Source organism: Phoxinus phoxinus, assembly GCF_949152265.1.
Source record: "Phoxinus phoxinus genome assembly, chromosome: 18".
Lineage (NCBI taxonomy): Eukaryota > Metazoa > Chordata > Actinopteri > Cypriniformes > Leuciscidae > Phoxinus > Phoxinus phoxinus.
Window position 1 is genome coordinate 21,889,153 of NC_136893.1, and position 15,555 is coordinate 21,904,707.

General features: G+C 42.0%; 1 protein-coding gene across 1 annotated transcript in view; it reads left to right on the forward strand.

The window, feature by feature from the left end:
* Window positions 1–15,555, forward strand: part of ddx23 (DEAD (Asp-Glu-Ala-Asp) box polypeptide 23) — a 32,959-nt gene that overhangs the window by 773 nt on the left and 16,631 nt on the right. The window contains exons 3-7 of the mRNA XM_079588779.1: window positions 44–157; window positions 2,795–2,882; window positions 2,966–3,031; window positions 3,115–3,253; window positions 3,420–3,553. Of these exons, the coding sequence (XP_079444905.1) occupies window positions 44–157; window positions 2,795–2,882; window positions 2,966–3,031; window positions 3,115–3,253; window positions 3,420–3,553 (541 nt within the window). The remainder of the gene's footprint in view (window positions 1–43; window positions 158–2,794; window positions 2,883–2,965; window positions 3,032–3,114; window positions 3,254–3,419; window positions 3,554–15,555) is intronic.

The following is a 15,555-nucleotide window of genomic DNA, read 5'->3' on the forward strand; positions in this document are numbered from 1 at the left end:
ACGCATTTGTAATCTAACGCCAACTCTTCTTCTCTGTTTTTAGAGATCGTCGTCTAAAAGACAAAGAAAGAGACAGAGAGAAGGACAGAGACAGGAACCGCAAAGACAGAGAAAGAGACCGGGACAGACGGGACAAAGACCGGTCCAAGAAATCAAGGTTTGAATCATGCTTGCCTCACAAACCTTTTCAGGGCTGAACAGTAAGGATGTCGAGATGCTTGCAAATTGTAACTGTTTTTGTGATGTACTGAACAGTGTTGTTGCAATTTCTGCAGATTTAAATGTCACCAAGGTAACATTAAACAATATATTACCGATAATGTAATTTTGAAATAAAAAAATCACAGAAAATATGATGCTAAAAAATGTAACATTTATTATTGTGGTGGAGCTGGTGAAAATAGCTGTGCAAATCTGAACTCTGAAATATTTTTTGAATGGGCCAGGAGAAAAAAAATATTGTTTTCAGTTTATGTTGAACTGAGTGACATTCATATACATCTATATAAAATAGGAATTTTTGCACAGAGATTGGTAGGTCTATTAAGCCCATTTCACACAGTTAGTTGATCCCGGGAATTTGCCATAAAATTGCTAGAGTGCCTTCTGTGTGAATGCAAACAGGTTCCGGGATTGATGCCGGGATGCGGACCTAGTAACATTGCCGGGATCAGTCCCGGAACGCGCCCTGTGTGAACAAAAGCCAGGACCTATGCCGTAAGGGGTGTCGTAGTGATGTGCCATCGTTTCTACATCCTATGCTACAGCATTACATTTACATTTATTAGCAGACGCTTTTATCCAAAGCGACTTACAAATGAGAACAATAGAAGCAGTTAAACTAACAATAGGACAACCATATGCAAGTGCTATGTCCCTTCCTAGTTTAATCTAACGCAGTACATGTACTTTTTTTTTTTTGTAAGTAAATAGACATAGAAGAGAAGGTGTTAGTATTAATGGATCAAGTGTGGCCGTTTCTTGAAAATGGCTATGGATTCATCCGCTCTGGTTGAGATAGGCAGGTCATTCCACCAGCAGGGAACAGTCATGGTAAAGGTTTGTGAAAGAGATTTTGTGCCTCTTTGAGATGGCACCACAAGACGACGTTTGCTTGCAGAGCGCAAGCTTCCGGACGGCACGTAAGTCTAAAGCAATGAGTTTAGGTAAAAGGGAGCAGAGCAATGATGAGAGCGGCAACTGGCAACCAGTGCAATTTTGTGAGCAGAGGAGTGACGTGTGCTCTCTTCGGCTCATTAAAGCCCTCTCTACCTGCAGCATCTGGATCAGTTGCAGAGGTTTGACAGTGCAAGCTGGAAGACAAGCCAGGAGAGCATTACAATAGAATAGTCCAGTCTGGATAGAACCAGCGATTGGACAAGGAGTTGTGTAGCATGCTCTGATAGGAAGGGCCTGATCCTCCTAATGTTGTATAAGGCAAATCTGCAGGACCGGGCAGTTCTAGCAATGTGGTCCGTGAAGTTCAATTGATCAATCACAACTCAAAGGTTCCTGGCTGACCTTGATGGAGTTATGGATGACGAGCCTAGCTGAATGGTGGAGTTGTGATGTAGTGTTGGGTTGGCCGGCACCACAAGCAGCTCTGTCTTCGCAAGGTTTAGTTGAAGGTGGTGGTCCTTCATCCAGCCAGAGATGTCTGTCAGGCAGGCTGAGATGCGAGCGGCTACCGTCGGATTGTCAGGCTGGAAAGGGAGCTAGAGTTGTGTGTCATCAGCGTAGCCGTGTTAGGTAAAGCCATGTTTCTGAAGATGGAAAAGAGAAGTGGTCCAAGCACTGAGCCCTGCATACAGCATATGGGGAACGAGCCACTCTGCAAACCCAGTGGCGCTACTGGGGAGTATGGACTCGTCTTCGTGTAGAAATGACGAAGAGGAGTTGTTAGCAGAACTGACATCTGACAGGAGTTATCACATCCTGACGTCACGTGTCTTTACGGGGAGTGTGTGAACGCACTCACAGATTCCGGAAAATCACTGGCTGTGCGAATTAACACATTATCCATGTATTTTCCGGACTCTCTGTGTGAAAAAGGGTTTAGTAAAATCTGTTTATTTGTTTACTTAAGCAATCTTTGTTGCATTGTTAACAGTGACAGTTTAAAAAAATAAAAGGGGGGGGAGGGAGGGAGCTGTTCTTGTGTTTTTTGCCCCAAGTTTGCTTTAGATTCTGGTTCATAACAAGCATTTCTTTTGGTATCTTCAGTTTGAAGCCCCTATATGGTTCAATCCCAGAGATATGGAGATCTTAAAAGGATAGTTAACCCAAAAATTAGCCCATGATAAAGAGCTTGAGCATGTAAAGTGGCAGACACCTGCAGCATGCGCTTAACAAGCGTTATCGTTCGCTGGTGTGGACGCTTGTATAGTTATAGTTATGGTTCTCTCTATAGTTATTGCTCTTGGTGTGAACAGGCCTTAAAGTTTAAGGTTACAGATGCTCTTGTTAAACGGGCTCCGGTGATTTGCCCTATTTTGGACGTCTGAAAAGTCTCTCATTTCACACGTCTTGTACTAAACACTACTGAAAACCACTCATACTGCACTGTAATACAAACTAGAGAATATAAACAACAAAAAGATGAATAAAACAATCGCAACATTTGTTTTTTTCATTGTAGCCTACACAAATTATATCAACACCTATAATAATGGGTGTGCACATTATTTTGTCCCAACCCCTGTATGTATACAATGTTTAGATATAGATATTAGATATATACCGGTATTTAAAAATTTAAATAATATAATGTAAATATTTACTTTTTTCCTCTCAGGAGCACTTCTCCTAAATCCAAGGATTTGAAATTAAAGAGGGATGTGAAAAAAGAGGAAGATGAGGAAGATGAGAAGAAGAAAAAGAAGGTGCCCTATTAGAAGACATTTCATGTTTGAAAGTTGAATATTGTGCACTATACTGACTTTTTCTGCAATCTGCCTGGTTTCAGGTGCAGCCTCTCTCTCTTGAAGAGCTGCTTGCAAAGAAGAAAGCTGAAGAAGAGGCAGAGTCTAAGGTGGAGAGATTTGATATATTTATGCAAATTACTGCACTCCTTTTTTTTCTTTTCTTTTTTCTAAACATATCCTCCCGTTACAGCCCAAGTTCTTGTCCAAAGCGGAGCGAGAAGCCGAAGCCATCAAACGGAGAGAGCAGCAGACAGAGGAACGCCGCAAACAGGTGGAAGATGAGAGGAAGAAGAGAAGAGTGTTTCAGGACATTGGCAGAAAGATGCTAGGTGAGAGGCTAGAACAAATAATAGCATCTGAAGAAACATGCTTTTAATATTGGAGTTTTGTAGCTTTTAGTCTGTCTATTAGCTTTAAAGGCCATCTATATGCTAATGCGCTCCTGAATGTTGACTATGTCATTTTTATATTCATCTTGCTTTATCTAACTTGCAGAGGATCCTCAGGAGCGTGAACGGCGGGAAAGAAGGGAGCGGATGGAAAGAGAGAACAATGGGAATGATGAGGATGATGGACGGCAGAAGATTAGAGAAGAAAAAGACAAAGGAAAAGAGCTGCAGGCCATTAAGGTGACGAGCGGAGCTCTACACTGTCCTCACTTATTCAGCTGGAGAAAAACAAACCAATCTTTTAGATAATTTTCTTGGTAGAGAGTAATCTTAAGAGCAAATTAGAAATGGGGGAAAATAATGTGTTAAAATTAATGGTTTTTACTAGGGCCGGGACTCGATTAAAAAAATTAATCTAATTAATTAGAGGCTTTGTAATTAATTAATCGAAATTAATCGCATTTTAATCGCATATAAATATTTGACCTGAGAACAGTGAGAAGTAATTTTTTTCACATGGATTTTTAGTATACCATTGAATAATGACTGAATACATAAGCTTAAGCAACAAAATATTGTTTATTTTTGTTCAACCAAGTCCAGCAGACCAGTGCTATTTTTGCCATTAAGTGTAGCAATAGCCGTTCCGAATTCCTTGTTGCACAGCTTGCACACAACCATGCTCTAGTGATGGGTAGTTCGCGAATGAGCCGGATCTAAGAGCCGGCTCTTGTAGGTGAACGTCGGGAGCTGGCTCGCATATCTGAAGAGCCGACTCTATTTAGAAAAATATAGCCAATAGAAATTAAATCATTATGTAATAGAGAAATAATGAATTATATTAATTTTATTTAAAATAATTGACTAATTCAAAGAACAACAAAAAAAATAATTAGGCTATATAGGCCTAAAGGCGCTCACACATTCGTTTCGACTGATGGGCAATCCGGCTCTTTTCATGAGCCGGCTCATTTGACTCCACTCACTGAAATGAGCCGGCTCTTTTGACTCACAAACGGCTCTTTAAAAAAACAACGTGATGTCGGAGAGAGCAGACGTTCATAGTGCATGAATAGTATTCATAGATAGTGCGTCTGCTCTCTCCTCCATCACGTTAGTTTTTTAAAGAGCCGTTTGTGAGTCAAAAGAGCCGGCTCATTTCAGTGAGCGGAGTCAAATGAGCCGGCTCGCGAAAAAGAGCCGGATTGCCCTATCATACCATGCTCTTATCGACGCTTCCATCCGTTCGTTTTTTATAACAAAATGTCCCATCCACGGGGCCAACCAAAGCGGTCTCGTCAGCTTCTTTGTTCATGTTCACTGTGGTTGTTTGTTGTCTGAAGTTATCGTTTAGTTTGAACGCTAGTTGGTGCTCCAGTATAATCGGTCCGCCTAAACTCATCCAGTGAGAAACGTTCCGCGGTGCAAAAATAAGTGCGATTAAAATGCGTAAAAAAAATTTACACGTTATTTTTTGTGTAATTAATTAATCTTAATTAACGCGTTAAAGTCCCGGCTCTACTTTTTACACACCCACCCGAGACCTACTTATTTCATCTTACATTTCATACAGTTGATTGGTGAGGAACATGAAGCAGGGCATACGTCTATAGAGTCTATTGAATGCAGTTAGAAAGACCCTAAAATTCAAGATATCAGGGCAAAAATGCCCCCGTTTGAGTTTTTGTCTCATATTTATATCATGATATAGTTAACAGGGATGTGATTTTTCCGGATTAATCCGGAATTCCGGATTTTCCGACCAGAAAGTGTGACCTACGTGAATCATGCAGATCTGTAAAAAAAACAAAAAACAAAACAGACTGTGCTCCATACGGCGTAGCGCGTGCATGACAGAGGGAGAGAGAGCAAGAGAGACCGCGCGCGCGTGCCTCATGAAGTACATGTAAGACAAACTGTTTCTACATTATCCCGCTTATATGGCTACCTCACATTATCCGATTATTAACCGTTAACTGATGAAATGGTAACACTTTTCAATAAGGTTCATTCAGCGCTGCCGCTCACACCACGCGCATAACGCACTGTGCGTAGGGTGCCGACTGCTGAGGGGGCACCAACAAATAGTCTAATGAAAAATCAATAATTATATTTTAATAAATATATTAAATATATAGCTCACTGATGGCCGCAAATAGTTTCTCCCGGAATCTAGAGCGAGCGAGTGAGCGCGCCCGCGAGACAGAGACTGTGCTTCAAACCGCGTAGCGCGTGCATGACAGAGGGAAAGAGAGAGCAAGAGACCGCGCGCCTGTGCCTCGTGAAGGACATGTAAGACAAACTCTACATTATCCCGCTTATTACATGGCTACATACTAAATAAATCAATAATTTGACTCAAAATATTGATTTTAAAAGGAGTTTATTTATTTAAAGGGCACCTATTATGGAATTTTGAAATTTACCTTTCATGTAGTGTGTAACATAGATCTAAGTGAACAAAAACATCCTGCAAAGTTTGAAATAGGAAAGTGCACCGTATATAAAGTTATTGTCTTTCAAAAGTGAGAGTCGACTCTGAGTCATTTTTATGAATCGTTAGAAGACTGAAGCTTTTTCTCTGACTAGATGACGTCAACTTGTCAAATTATATGAATACGATACGCCCACTTATTGCGCTCCAAGGCCAGGGAAAATATCATGGCGACGAGACGCTGTGTTCTGAAGTGCGGCTCAAAAGCCAACTTTTTTCATCTGCCCAAGGAGGAGCATTTGAAGACTAAGTGGCTACAATTCATATATACAACTATACCACAGAAGTAAAGTCCGAGCCTTGTGCTTTGTTCGCGTCATTTTGAAGACGATTGCTTTTTAAATGCAATCAAACTTGGATTCGCGAGCCGGCTGATATTGAAGGAAGGTTCAGTTCCAAGTGTATTTGCATCAGCTTCCTCCTCCGTATCACAACCTGTAAGTGTTATTAGGGCCCAAGCCTTGAAAAGGCGAAGGCCCTATTGTTTTCCAAAGGATTATTCTTCTTAACTATTATTATTTATTATTATTATATTACTACCTTTTGGGCACTTTTGGGGGCCTTAACGTGCTCAAAAACTCTTGAAACTTTGCACAAATGTCAGAACCCGCGGCCATTAGAGCCGGACTGAAGCTGGGACCCGGGCGTGGCAGGGGGGCTCGACAGCGCCCCCTGGAACGCGGTCCGAAAACTTGGTCCATAAATCAAACACGCTTGCGTGTAATAATATGAAACTCGGTACACTTATAGATCTCATCGGTTCATATATCCTTCGTGCTCTGACTTTTTACCCCAGCCCAACAGGAAGTCGGCTATTTGGCGTAGTTTAAAAAACACATGCAATGGAATTTAAAATACTCCTCCTAGACGATTCAAACAATCACCACGAAACTCGGTGTGCATGAAGTCAAGACATGGAGGATGATAAATTGCGAGGGGATTTTTGATATCTCGAACGGTTTGGCCGTGGCGAGGAAACGAATTTATGGCGAATATTGGAAACAGGAAGTGTGTTATAACATCCTCATACATTAATTGATCTTGATGAAACTTCAGCAGTGTGTTCGTTGTAAGAGGCCGATCGCATGGATGTGACTATTGTGAGTCAAAGTTATAGCGCCACCAACTGGCAGCAGGAAGTGTGTCACTTTCAAAATGCTTTGAATTCACCCTCTTATTTTTACCCGATTTGCTTCAAACTTTATGTGTATAATGTAAACACACGGCAGATGTAGACCTGTGAAAGAATTATTGATATCTTAAATACTGTTGCCATGGCAACGCTTTAAACTTTTATATTCTTTTTGGGTGCATTTGAGGCTCTTAACATGCTTCAAATTGCATGAAACTCAACATGCATATCAGATTTATTAGGTACTAGGCATGTGTGAAGTTTCAGAAACGGGCGTGGTAAGGGGCTCAGTAGCGCCACCTTTAGTCAAAAATGGGGTATTAGTTTTACCTACAGTAACAAAAATCGGTATTTATATTTATCTCCCCGAGCCGGACAACTTTCTAATTTACAGTCATTAGCTCCGACCAACAGGAAGTCAGATATTTTGGTTTGAATGTGATTTGATGGGAATTTTGCCAGTCTCTCTCAGTGTCTGTGTGTGTGAGAGAGGAGGGGGGCTTTATTTTAACCCTTTCTCTGCTGTGTGGGACTTCTCGGGCACTTTTGGGGCCCTTAACGTGCTCGAAAACTCTTGAAACTTTGTACACAGGTCAGAACCTGCGGACATCAGGGCTGGGCTGAAGCTGGTACCCGGGCGTGGCAGGGGAGCTCAACAGCGCCCCCTTGAACGTGGTCCGAAAAACTTGGTCCATATATCAAACACGTTTGCATGTAATAATATGAAACTCGGTACACATATAGATTTAATCGGGCCGAACAACTTTCGTGCTCTAAGTTTTACGCCAGTCCAACAGGAAGTCGGCTATCATGGGCTGTATGAAAATGCATGCCCCTGGAATTTGACATACTCCTCCAAGAAAAATTATCCTATCGCCACCAAACTCGGTCAGCATGAAGTCAAGACATTGAGGACGCTAAATTGCGGACGGATTTTTGATATCTCGAACGGTTTGGCCGTGGCGAGGAAACGAAGTTATGGCGAGAAAAGAAAAACACAATGTGTTATAACGTCTTCATACATTTATTGATCTTGATGAAACTTCAGCAGTGTGTTTGTTGTAAGAGGGCGATCACATGGATGTGACTATTGTGAGTCAAAGTTATAGCGCCACCAACTGGCAGCAGGAAGTGTGTTACTTTCAAGATACTTTTGACTAAAGTGGGTGGGTTATTTTTACCTACAGTCACAAAACTCGGTCTCTATATTGTGCTTATCGATCCGGACAACTTTCTCATTTACAGTCATAAGCTCCGACCAACAGGAAGTCAGATATTTTGGTTTGAATGTGGTTTTGTCTCTCTCTGACAGAGTTCCCCCTGCCATTCTCTGTGTGTGTGTGTGTGTGTGTGTGTGTGTGTGTGTGTGTGTGTGTGTGTGTGTGTGTGGGGAGGGAGGAAGGGAGGGCACACACACAGACAGCCCCCCCCCTTTTCTGTGTGTGTTTGGAGGGGAGCAGAAAGACTCACACTGATGCAAGCTCTAAAGCAGACTTCTTCTCGACAGTCAAAGCGGGGTTACGTTATTGCCCGTCGTGCACAGGAACCCGAAAGGCAACGGGGTGGCGGCTTTTTATATATATATATATATATATATATATAAATATAAATAAATATAGCTGCAAGCAGCGATTACGGGCCCAAGCCGGTGGCACCGCCACCCTGGTGCCTTGCAGCTATATTTATTTATATATATATATATATTTATTTATTCTTCTTCTTTATTAGGGCCCAAGCCTTGAAAAGGCGAAGGCCCTATTGTTTTCCATGGGATTATTATTAGGGCCCAAGCCTTGAAAAGGCGAAGGCCCTATTGTTTTCCTTCGGATTATTATTATTATTATTATTATTATTATTATTATTATTATTATTATTATTATTATTTTTCTTACGACTATTCGGGCACTTTTGGGTCTCTTAACGTGCTCAAAAACTCTTGAAACTTTGCACAAATGTCAGAACCCGCGGCCATTAGAGCCGGACTGAAGCTGGTACCCGGGCGTGGCAGGGGGGCTCGACAGCGCCCCCTGGAACGCGGTCCGAAAACTTGGTCCATAAATCAAACACGCTTGCGTGTAATAATATGAAACTCGGTACACTTATAGATCTCATCGGTTCATATATCCTTCGTGCTCTGACTTTTTACCCCAGCCCAACAGGAAGTCGGCTATTTGGCGTAGTTTAAAAAACACATGCAATGGAATTTAAAATACTCCTCCTAGAAAATTCAACCAATCACCACGAAACTCGGTGTGCATGAAGTCAAGACATGGAGGATGAAAAATTGCCAGGGGATTTTTGATATCTCAAACGGTTTGGCCGTGGCGAGGAAACGAATTTATGGCGAATATTGGAAACAGGAAGTGTGTTATAACATCCTCATACATTCATTGATCTGGATGAAACTTCAGCAGTGTGTTCGCTGTAAGAGGCCGATCACATGGATGTGACTATTGTGAGTCAAAGTTATAGCGCCACCAACTGGCAGCAGGAAGTGTGTCACTTTCAAAATGCTTTAAAATCACCCTCTTATTTTTACCCGATTTGCTTCAAACTTTATGTGTATAATGTAAACACACGGCAGATGTAGACCTGTGAAAGGATTATTGATATCTTAAATACTGTTGCCATGGTAACGCAGCAAACTTTAATATTCTTTTTTAAAGTTTTTGAGACTCTTAACATGCTTGAAATTGCATGAAACTCGACAGACACTTTACATTTATTGCCTAGTACACTTGTGCAAAGTTTCAGAAACGGGCGTGGTAAGGGGCTCAGTAGCGCCACCTTTAGTCAAAAATGGGGTATTAGTTTTACCTACAGTAACAAAAATCGGTATTTATATTTATCTCCCCGAGCCGGACAACTTTCTAATTTACAGTCATTAGCTCCGACCAACAGGAAGTCAGATATTTTGGTTTGAATGTGATTTGATGGGAATTTTGCCAGTCTCTCTCAGTGTCTGTGTGTGTGAGAGAGGAGGGGGGCTTTATTTTAACCCTTTCTCTGCTGTGTGGGACTTCTCGGGCACTTTTGGGGCCCTTAACGTGCTCGAAAACTCTTGAAACTTTGCACACAGGTCAGAACCCGCGGCCATCAGGGCCGGCCTGAAGCTGGAACCCGGGCGTGGCAGGGGAGCTCAACAGCGCCCCCTTGAACGTGGTCCGAAAACTTGGTCCATATATCAAACACGTTTGCATGTAATAATATGAAACTCGGTACACATATAGATCTCATCGGGCCGAACAACTTTCGTGCTCTAAGTTTTACGCCAGTCCAACAGGAAGTCGGCTATTATGGGTTGTTTAAAAACGAATCCCCCTGGAATTTTATATACTCCTCCTAGAAAATTCTTTCGATCGCCACCAAACTCAGTCAACATGAAGTCAAGACATGGAGGATGCTAAATTGCAGACGGATTTTTGATATCTCGAACGGTTTGGCCGTGGCGAGGAAACGAATTTATGGCGAGAAAAGAGAAACACGATGTGTTATAACGTCTTCATACACTAACTGATCTTGATGAAACTTCAGTAGTGTGTTTTTTGTAAGAGGCCGATCACATGGATGTAACTAATGTGAGTCAAAGTTATAGCGCCACCAACTGGCAGCAGGAAGTGTGTTACTTTCAAGATGCTTTTGACTAAAGTGGGGGGGGTTATTTTTACCTACAGTCACAAAACTCGGTATGTATATTGTGCTTATCGAGCCGGACAACTTTCTCATTTACAGTCATTAGCTCCGACCAACAGGAAGTCAGATATTTTGGTTTGAATGTGGTTTTGTCTCTCTCCGACAGAGTTCCCCCTGCCATTCTGTGTGTGTGTGTGTGTGTGTGCGTGTGTCTGTCTGTCTGTCTGTCTGACACTCCCCCCCCCCGTGTGTGTCTGTGTGGGGAGGGGAGGGAGGGCACACACACAGACAGCCCCCCTGTCTCTGTGTGTGTGGGGAGGGGGGCAGAAAGACTCTATTAAACATAGGTATATTGTGCCATCTAGTGTTTTATACTATGTATACATGTGTTTTTTCTTTTAAACAAGTGTTTTAAAGTACAGTAATTTCAATGAATATATATACCACACTTCATATGAATTTTTGGTCTTGTGTACTTACAATGGCTGCTGATTTCATGTGTCCGTTACCGTTAAGTCCATGAGACTGTAGGGTGTCTAATTTTTCATTTTAGGTTTCAGAAGGGTGTTCACGCATACTTTGTGGTTGATATGTGCCCTCGATGTAGCCTGGGAAAACCCAGACCACTTCCGGCAAATTTAGATTTGCTCTGCAAGTGGGTCTGGCAAAGAGCCCATTGAAACCCATTTCCAATCCGCCGAAATCGCGGCACCAATCAGAAACGTTTTACACGATGACGACAGAGCAGAGACGGTGACGCAGATTTTGTACATTACAGACATGGATGCCGCCGTGGAACATCACAACATCACTCGATCGAATCAGCGATCGCGTCTGTTTCAAGCGATTTAAAATGGTCATTTTCGTTAACACAAACAGAGAATTGCTGAGAGTCTCGAGATGTTTCTCCGTCGCTCTGCATACGTCATGTCATTCATCGCTCTGATTGGTTTTAGATCTTTCCGACGTCCGTTGGTGACGCCCCTGTGGAAATGAATTGTCTATGGAGCTTTGCCAGACCCTTACTCAGTTACAACTGAGAGGGTCTGGGTTTTCCCAGGCTACCCTCGATGCGCACTTTTGCAGAACCCACACTGATGCAAGCTCTAAAGCACACTTCTTCTCGACAGTTAAAGCGGAGTTACGTTATTGCCCGTCGTGCACAGGAACCCTAAAGGCACCGGGGTGGCGGTTTTTATATATATATATATATATATATATATATATATATAAATAAATATAGCTGCAAGCAGCGATGGAGGGCCCAAGCCGGTGGCACCGCCACCTCGGTGCCTTTAGTGCAACTAAAGGCACCGGGGTGGCGGTGCCACCGGCTTGGGCCCGTAATCGCTGCTTGCAGCTATATTTATTTATATATATTTTATTCTTCTTCTTTATTAGGGCCCGAGCACCGATGGTGCGAGGACACTATTGGAATTGCTCTGTTTATTATTATTATTATTATTATTATTATTATTATTATTATTATTATTTTCCGCATTTGATCTCATTTTTGAGGGCCTAAACATGCACGAAAACTCACGAAAATTTGCACACGCGTCAGAACTGGCGAAAATTGACATCTGATATGCGTTTCAGAATTGGGCGGGGTAAAATGGCTCGATAGCGCCACCTATAAAGGTTCAACGGAGTGCGCCTCCCGCTACGTTTCACGTACGTGTACGAAATTCGGTACATACATGTAATGACCCAATACCTACAAAAAAGTCTCTTGGAGCATAGCCTTAAACACAACAGGAAGTCAGCCATTTTGAACTTCCTCTCTGATTTTTGTGCAGTTTTTGGCATTTTCAGGCCTCGTACTTTAACGAACTCCTCCTACAGTTTTAATCTGATCATCTTCAAATTTGGTGAGTGTAATCTTAAGGCCTTTGCGACGTTAAATTGCGAAGATCTAGAGTTTTCGTCGAAGGGCGTGTCCTCGGCGGCCTGACAAATTTTGATGTTTCGCCATGAAACAGGAAGTTGCTGTAACTAAGGCAAACAATGTCCAATCTGCCCCAAACTTCACACGTTTGATAAGCGTTCTGTCCTGAACACATGACCATGCTCAAATTCAGTTACAGTCATAGCGCCACCTGCTGGCAACAGGAAGTGACATGTTTAACACCGTTTTGGACTCCTAATTAACATATACAAAATTGCCAGCAAGTGCTAAACATGTTAACACCATACTAGAAACATGCTAAAACATGCTAGCAAACATTAGCTAAGTGCTAAAGCATGCTATTACTGCAATTAAATAGGAATTTGCTGTAACTCAGGCATTGAATGCCCAATCTGCCCCAAACTTCACACGTTTGATAAGAGTTCTGGTCTGAACACATTTACATGAGAATATTCAGTTATAGTAATAGCGCCACCTATTGGCAACAGGAAGTGACATGTTTAACACTGTCATGCTGTACTAGCAACATATTAAATAAACCATTGAGTTATAAACATGTTAGAAACCTGTTAAAACATGCTAGCAATTCTTAGCTAAGTGCTAAAGCATGCTAATGCAATGAAAGAGGAAGTTGTTGTTACTAAAGAAGGCAATGTCCAATCTTTCCCAAACTTTACACGTTTGATAAGAGTCCTGTCCTGAACACATCTACATGACACTTTTCAGTTATAGTAATAGCGCCACCAACTGGCAACAGGAAGTGACATGTTTAACACTGTGATGCTGTACTAGCAACATATTAAATATGCCATTGAGTTATAAACATGTTAGAAACCTGTTAAAACATGCTAGCAATTCTTAGCTAAGTGCTAAAGCATGCTAATGCAATGAAAGAGGAAGTTGTTGTTACTAAAGAAGGCAATGTCCAATCTTTCCCAAACTTTACACGTTTGATAAGAGTCCTGTCCTGAACACATCTACATGACACTTTTCAGTTATAGTAATAGCGCCACCAACTGGCAACAGGAAGTGACATGTTTAACACTGTGATGCTGTACTAGCAACATATTAAATATGCCATTGAGTTATAAACATGTTAGAAACCTGTTAAAACATGCTAGCAATTCTTAGCTAAGTGCTAAAGCATGCTAATGCAATGAAAGAGGAAGTTGTTGTTACTAAAGAAGGCAATGTCCAATCTTTCCCAAACTTTACACGTTTGATAAGAGTCCTGTCCTGAACACATCTACATGACACTTTTCAGTTATAGTAATAGCGCCACCTACTGGCAACAGGAAGTGACATGTTTAACACTGTGATGCAGTACTAGCAACATATTAAATATGCCATTGAGTTATATACATGTTAGAAACCTGTTAAAACATGCTAGCAATTCTTAGCTAAGTGCTAAAGCACGCTAATGCAATGAAACAGGAAGTTGGTGTTACTGAAGAAGGCAATGTTCAATCTGCCCCAAACTTCACACGTTTGATAAGAGTCCTGCCCTGAACACATCTACATGACAATTTTAAGTTAAAGTAATAGCGCCACCTACTGTCGACAGGAAGTGACACGTTTTACACTGTGATGCATTACTAGCGACATATTTAATATGCCATTGAGTTCTAAACATGCTAAAACATGCTAGCAACACTTATCTGAGTTATAACGCATGCTATTATCCCCATAATCAAGGACATTTTTGTAACTGACTTTGACATACTCCTCCCATTTTTACCTACTTAAATGCACATCGCCCACCGTGCTCTGTCTTCCTAAAGCCACCGGGTGGCGGTGGCACGGGTGCGAGGGCCCTTTCATCGCTGCTTGCAGCTTTAATTATTATTATATTACTACCTTTTGGGCACTTTTGGGGGCCTTAACGTGCTCAAAAACTCTTGAAACTTTGCACAAATGTCAGAACCCGCGGCCATTAGGGCCCGACTGAAGCTGGGACCCGGGCGTGGCAGGGGGGCTCGCCAGCGCCCCCTGGAATGGGATTCAAAAACATGTCCATATCTCAAACACGCTTGCATGTAATAATATGAAACTCGGTACACGTATAGATCTCATCGGGCCGAACAACTTTCGTGCTCTAAGTTTTACGCCAGTCCAACAGGAAGTCGGTTATTATGGGCTGTATGGAAACGCATGTTCTGGCATTTGAAACACTTGTCCTAGAGAATTCATCGGATGACCACGAAACTCGGTGTGCATGAAGTCAAGACATGGAGGATGATAAATTGCGAGGGGATTTTTGATATCTCGAACGGTTTGGCCGTGGCGAGGAAACGAATTTATGGCGAATATTGGAAACAGGAAGTGTGTTATAACATCCTCATACATTAATTGATCTTGATGAAACTTCAGCAGTGTGTTTGCTGTAAGAGGCCGATCACATGGATGTGACTATTGTGAGTCAAAGTTATAGCGCCACCAACTGGCAGCAGGAAGTGTGTCACTTTCAAAATGCTTTGAATTCACCCTCTTATTTTTACCCGATTTGCTTCAAACTTTATGTGTATAATGTAAACACACGGCAGATGTAGACCTGTGAAAGAATTATTGATATCTTAAATACTGTTGCCATGGCAACGCTTTAAACTTTTATATTCTTTTTGGGTGCATTTGAGGCTCTTAACATGCTTCAAATTGCATGAAACTCAACATGCATATCAGATTTATTAGGTACTAGGCATGTGTGAAGTTTCAGAAATGGGCGCGGTGGAGGGGCTCAGTAGCGCCACCTTTAGTCAAAAATGGGGTATTAGTTTTACCTACAGTAACCAAACTCGGTACGTATATTCTTCTCTTCGATCCGGACAACTTTCTAATTTACAGTCATTAGCTCCGACCAACAGGAAGTCAGATATTTTGGTTTGAATGTGTACTGTTTGGAGCATTTTCCCTCTGCCCCTCTGTGTGTGTGAGTGTGTGTGAGGAGGGGGGCTTTATTTTAACCCTTTCTCTGCTGTGTGGGACTTCTCGGGCACTTTTGGGGCCCTTAACGTGCTCGAAAACTCTTGAAACTTTGCACACAGGTCAGAACCTGCGGCCATCAGGGCTGGGCTGAA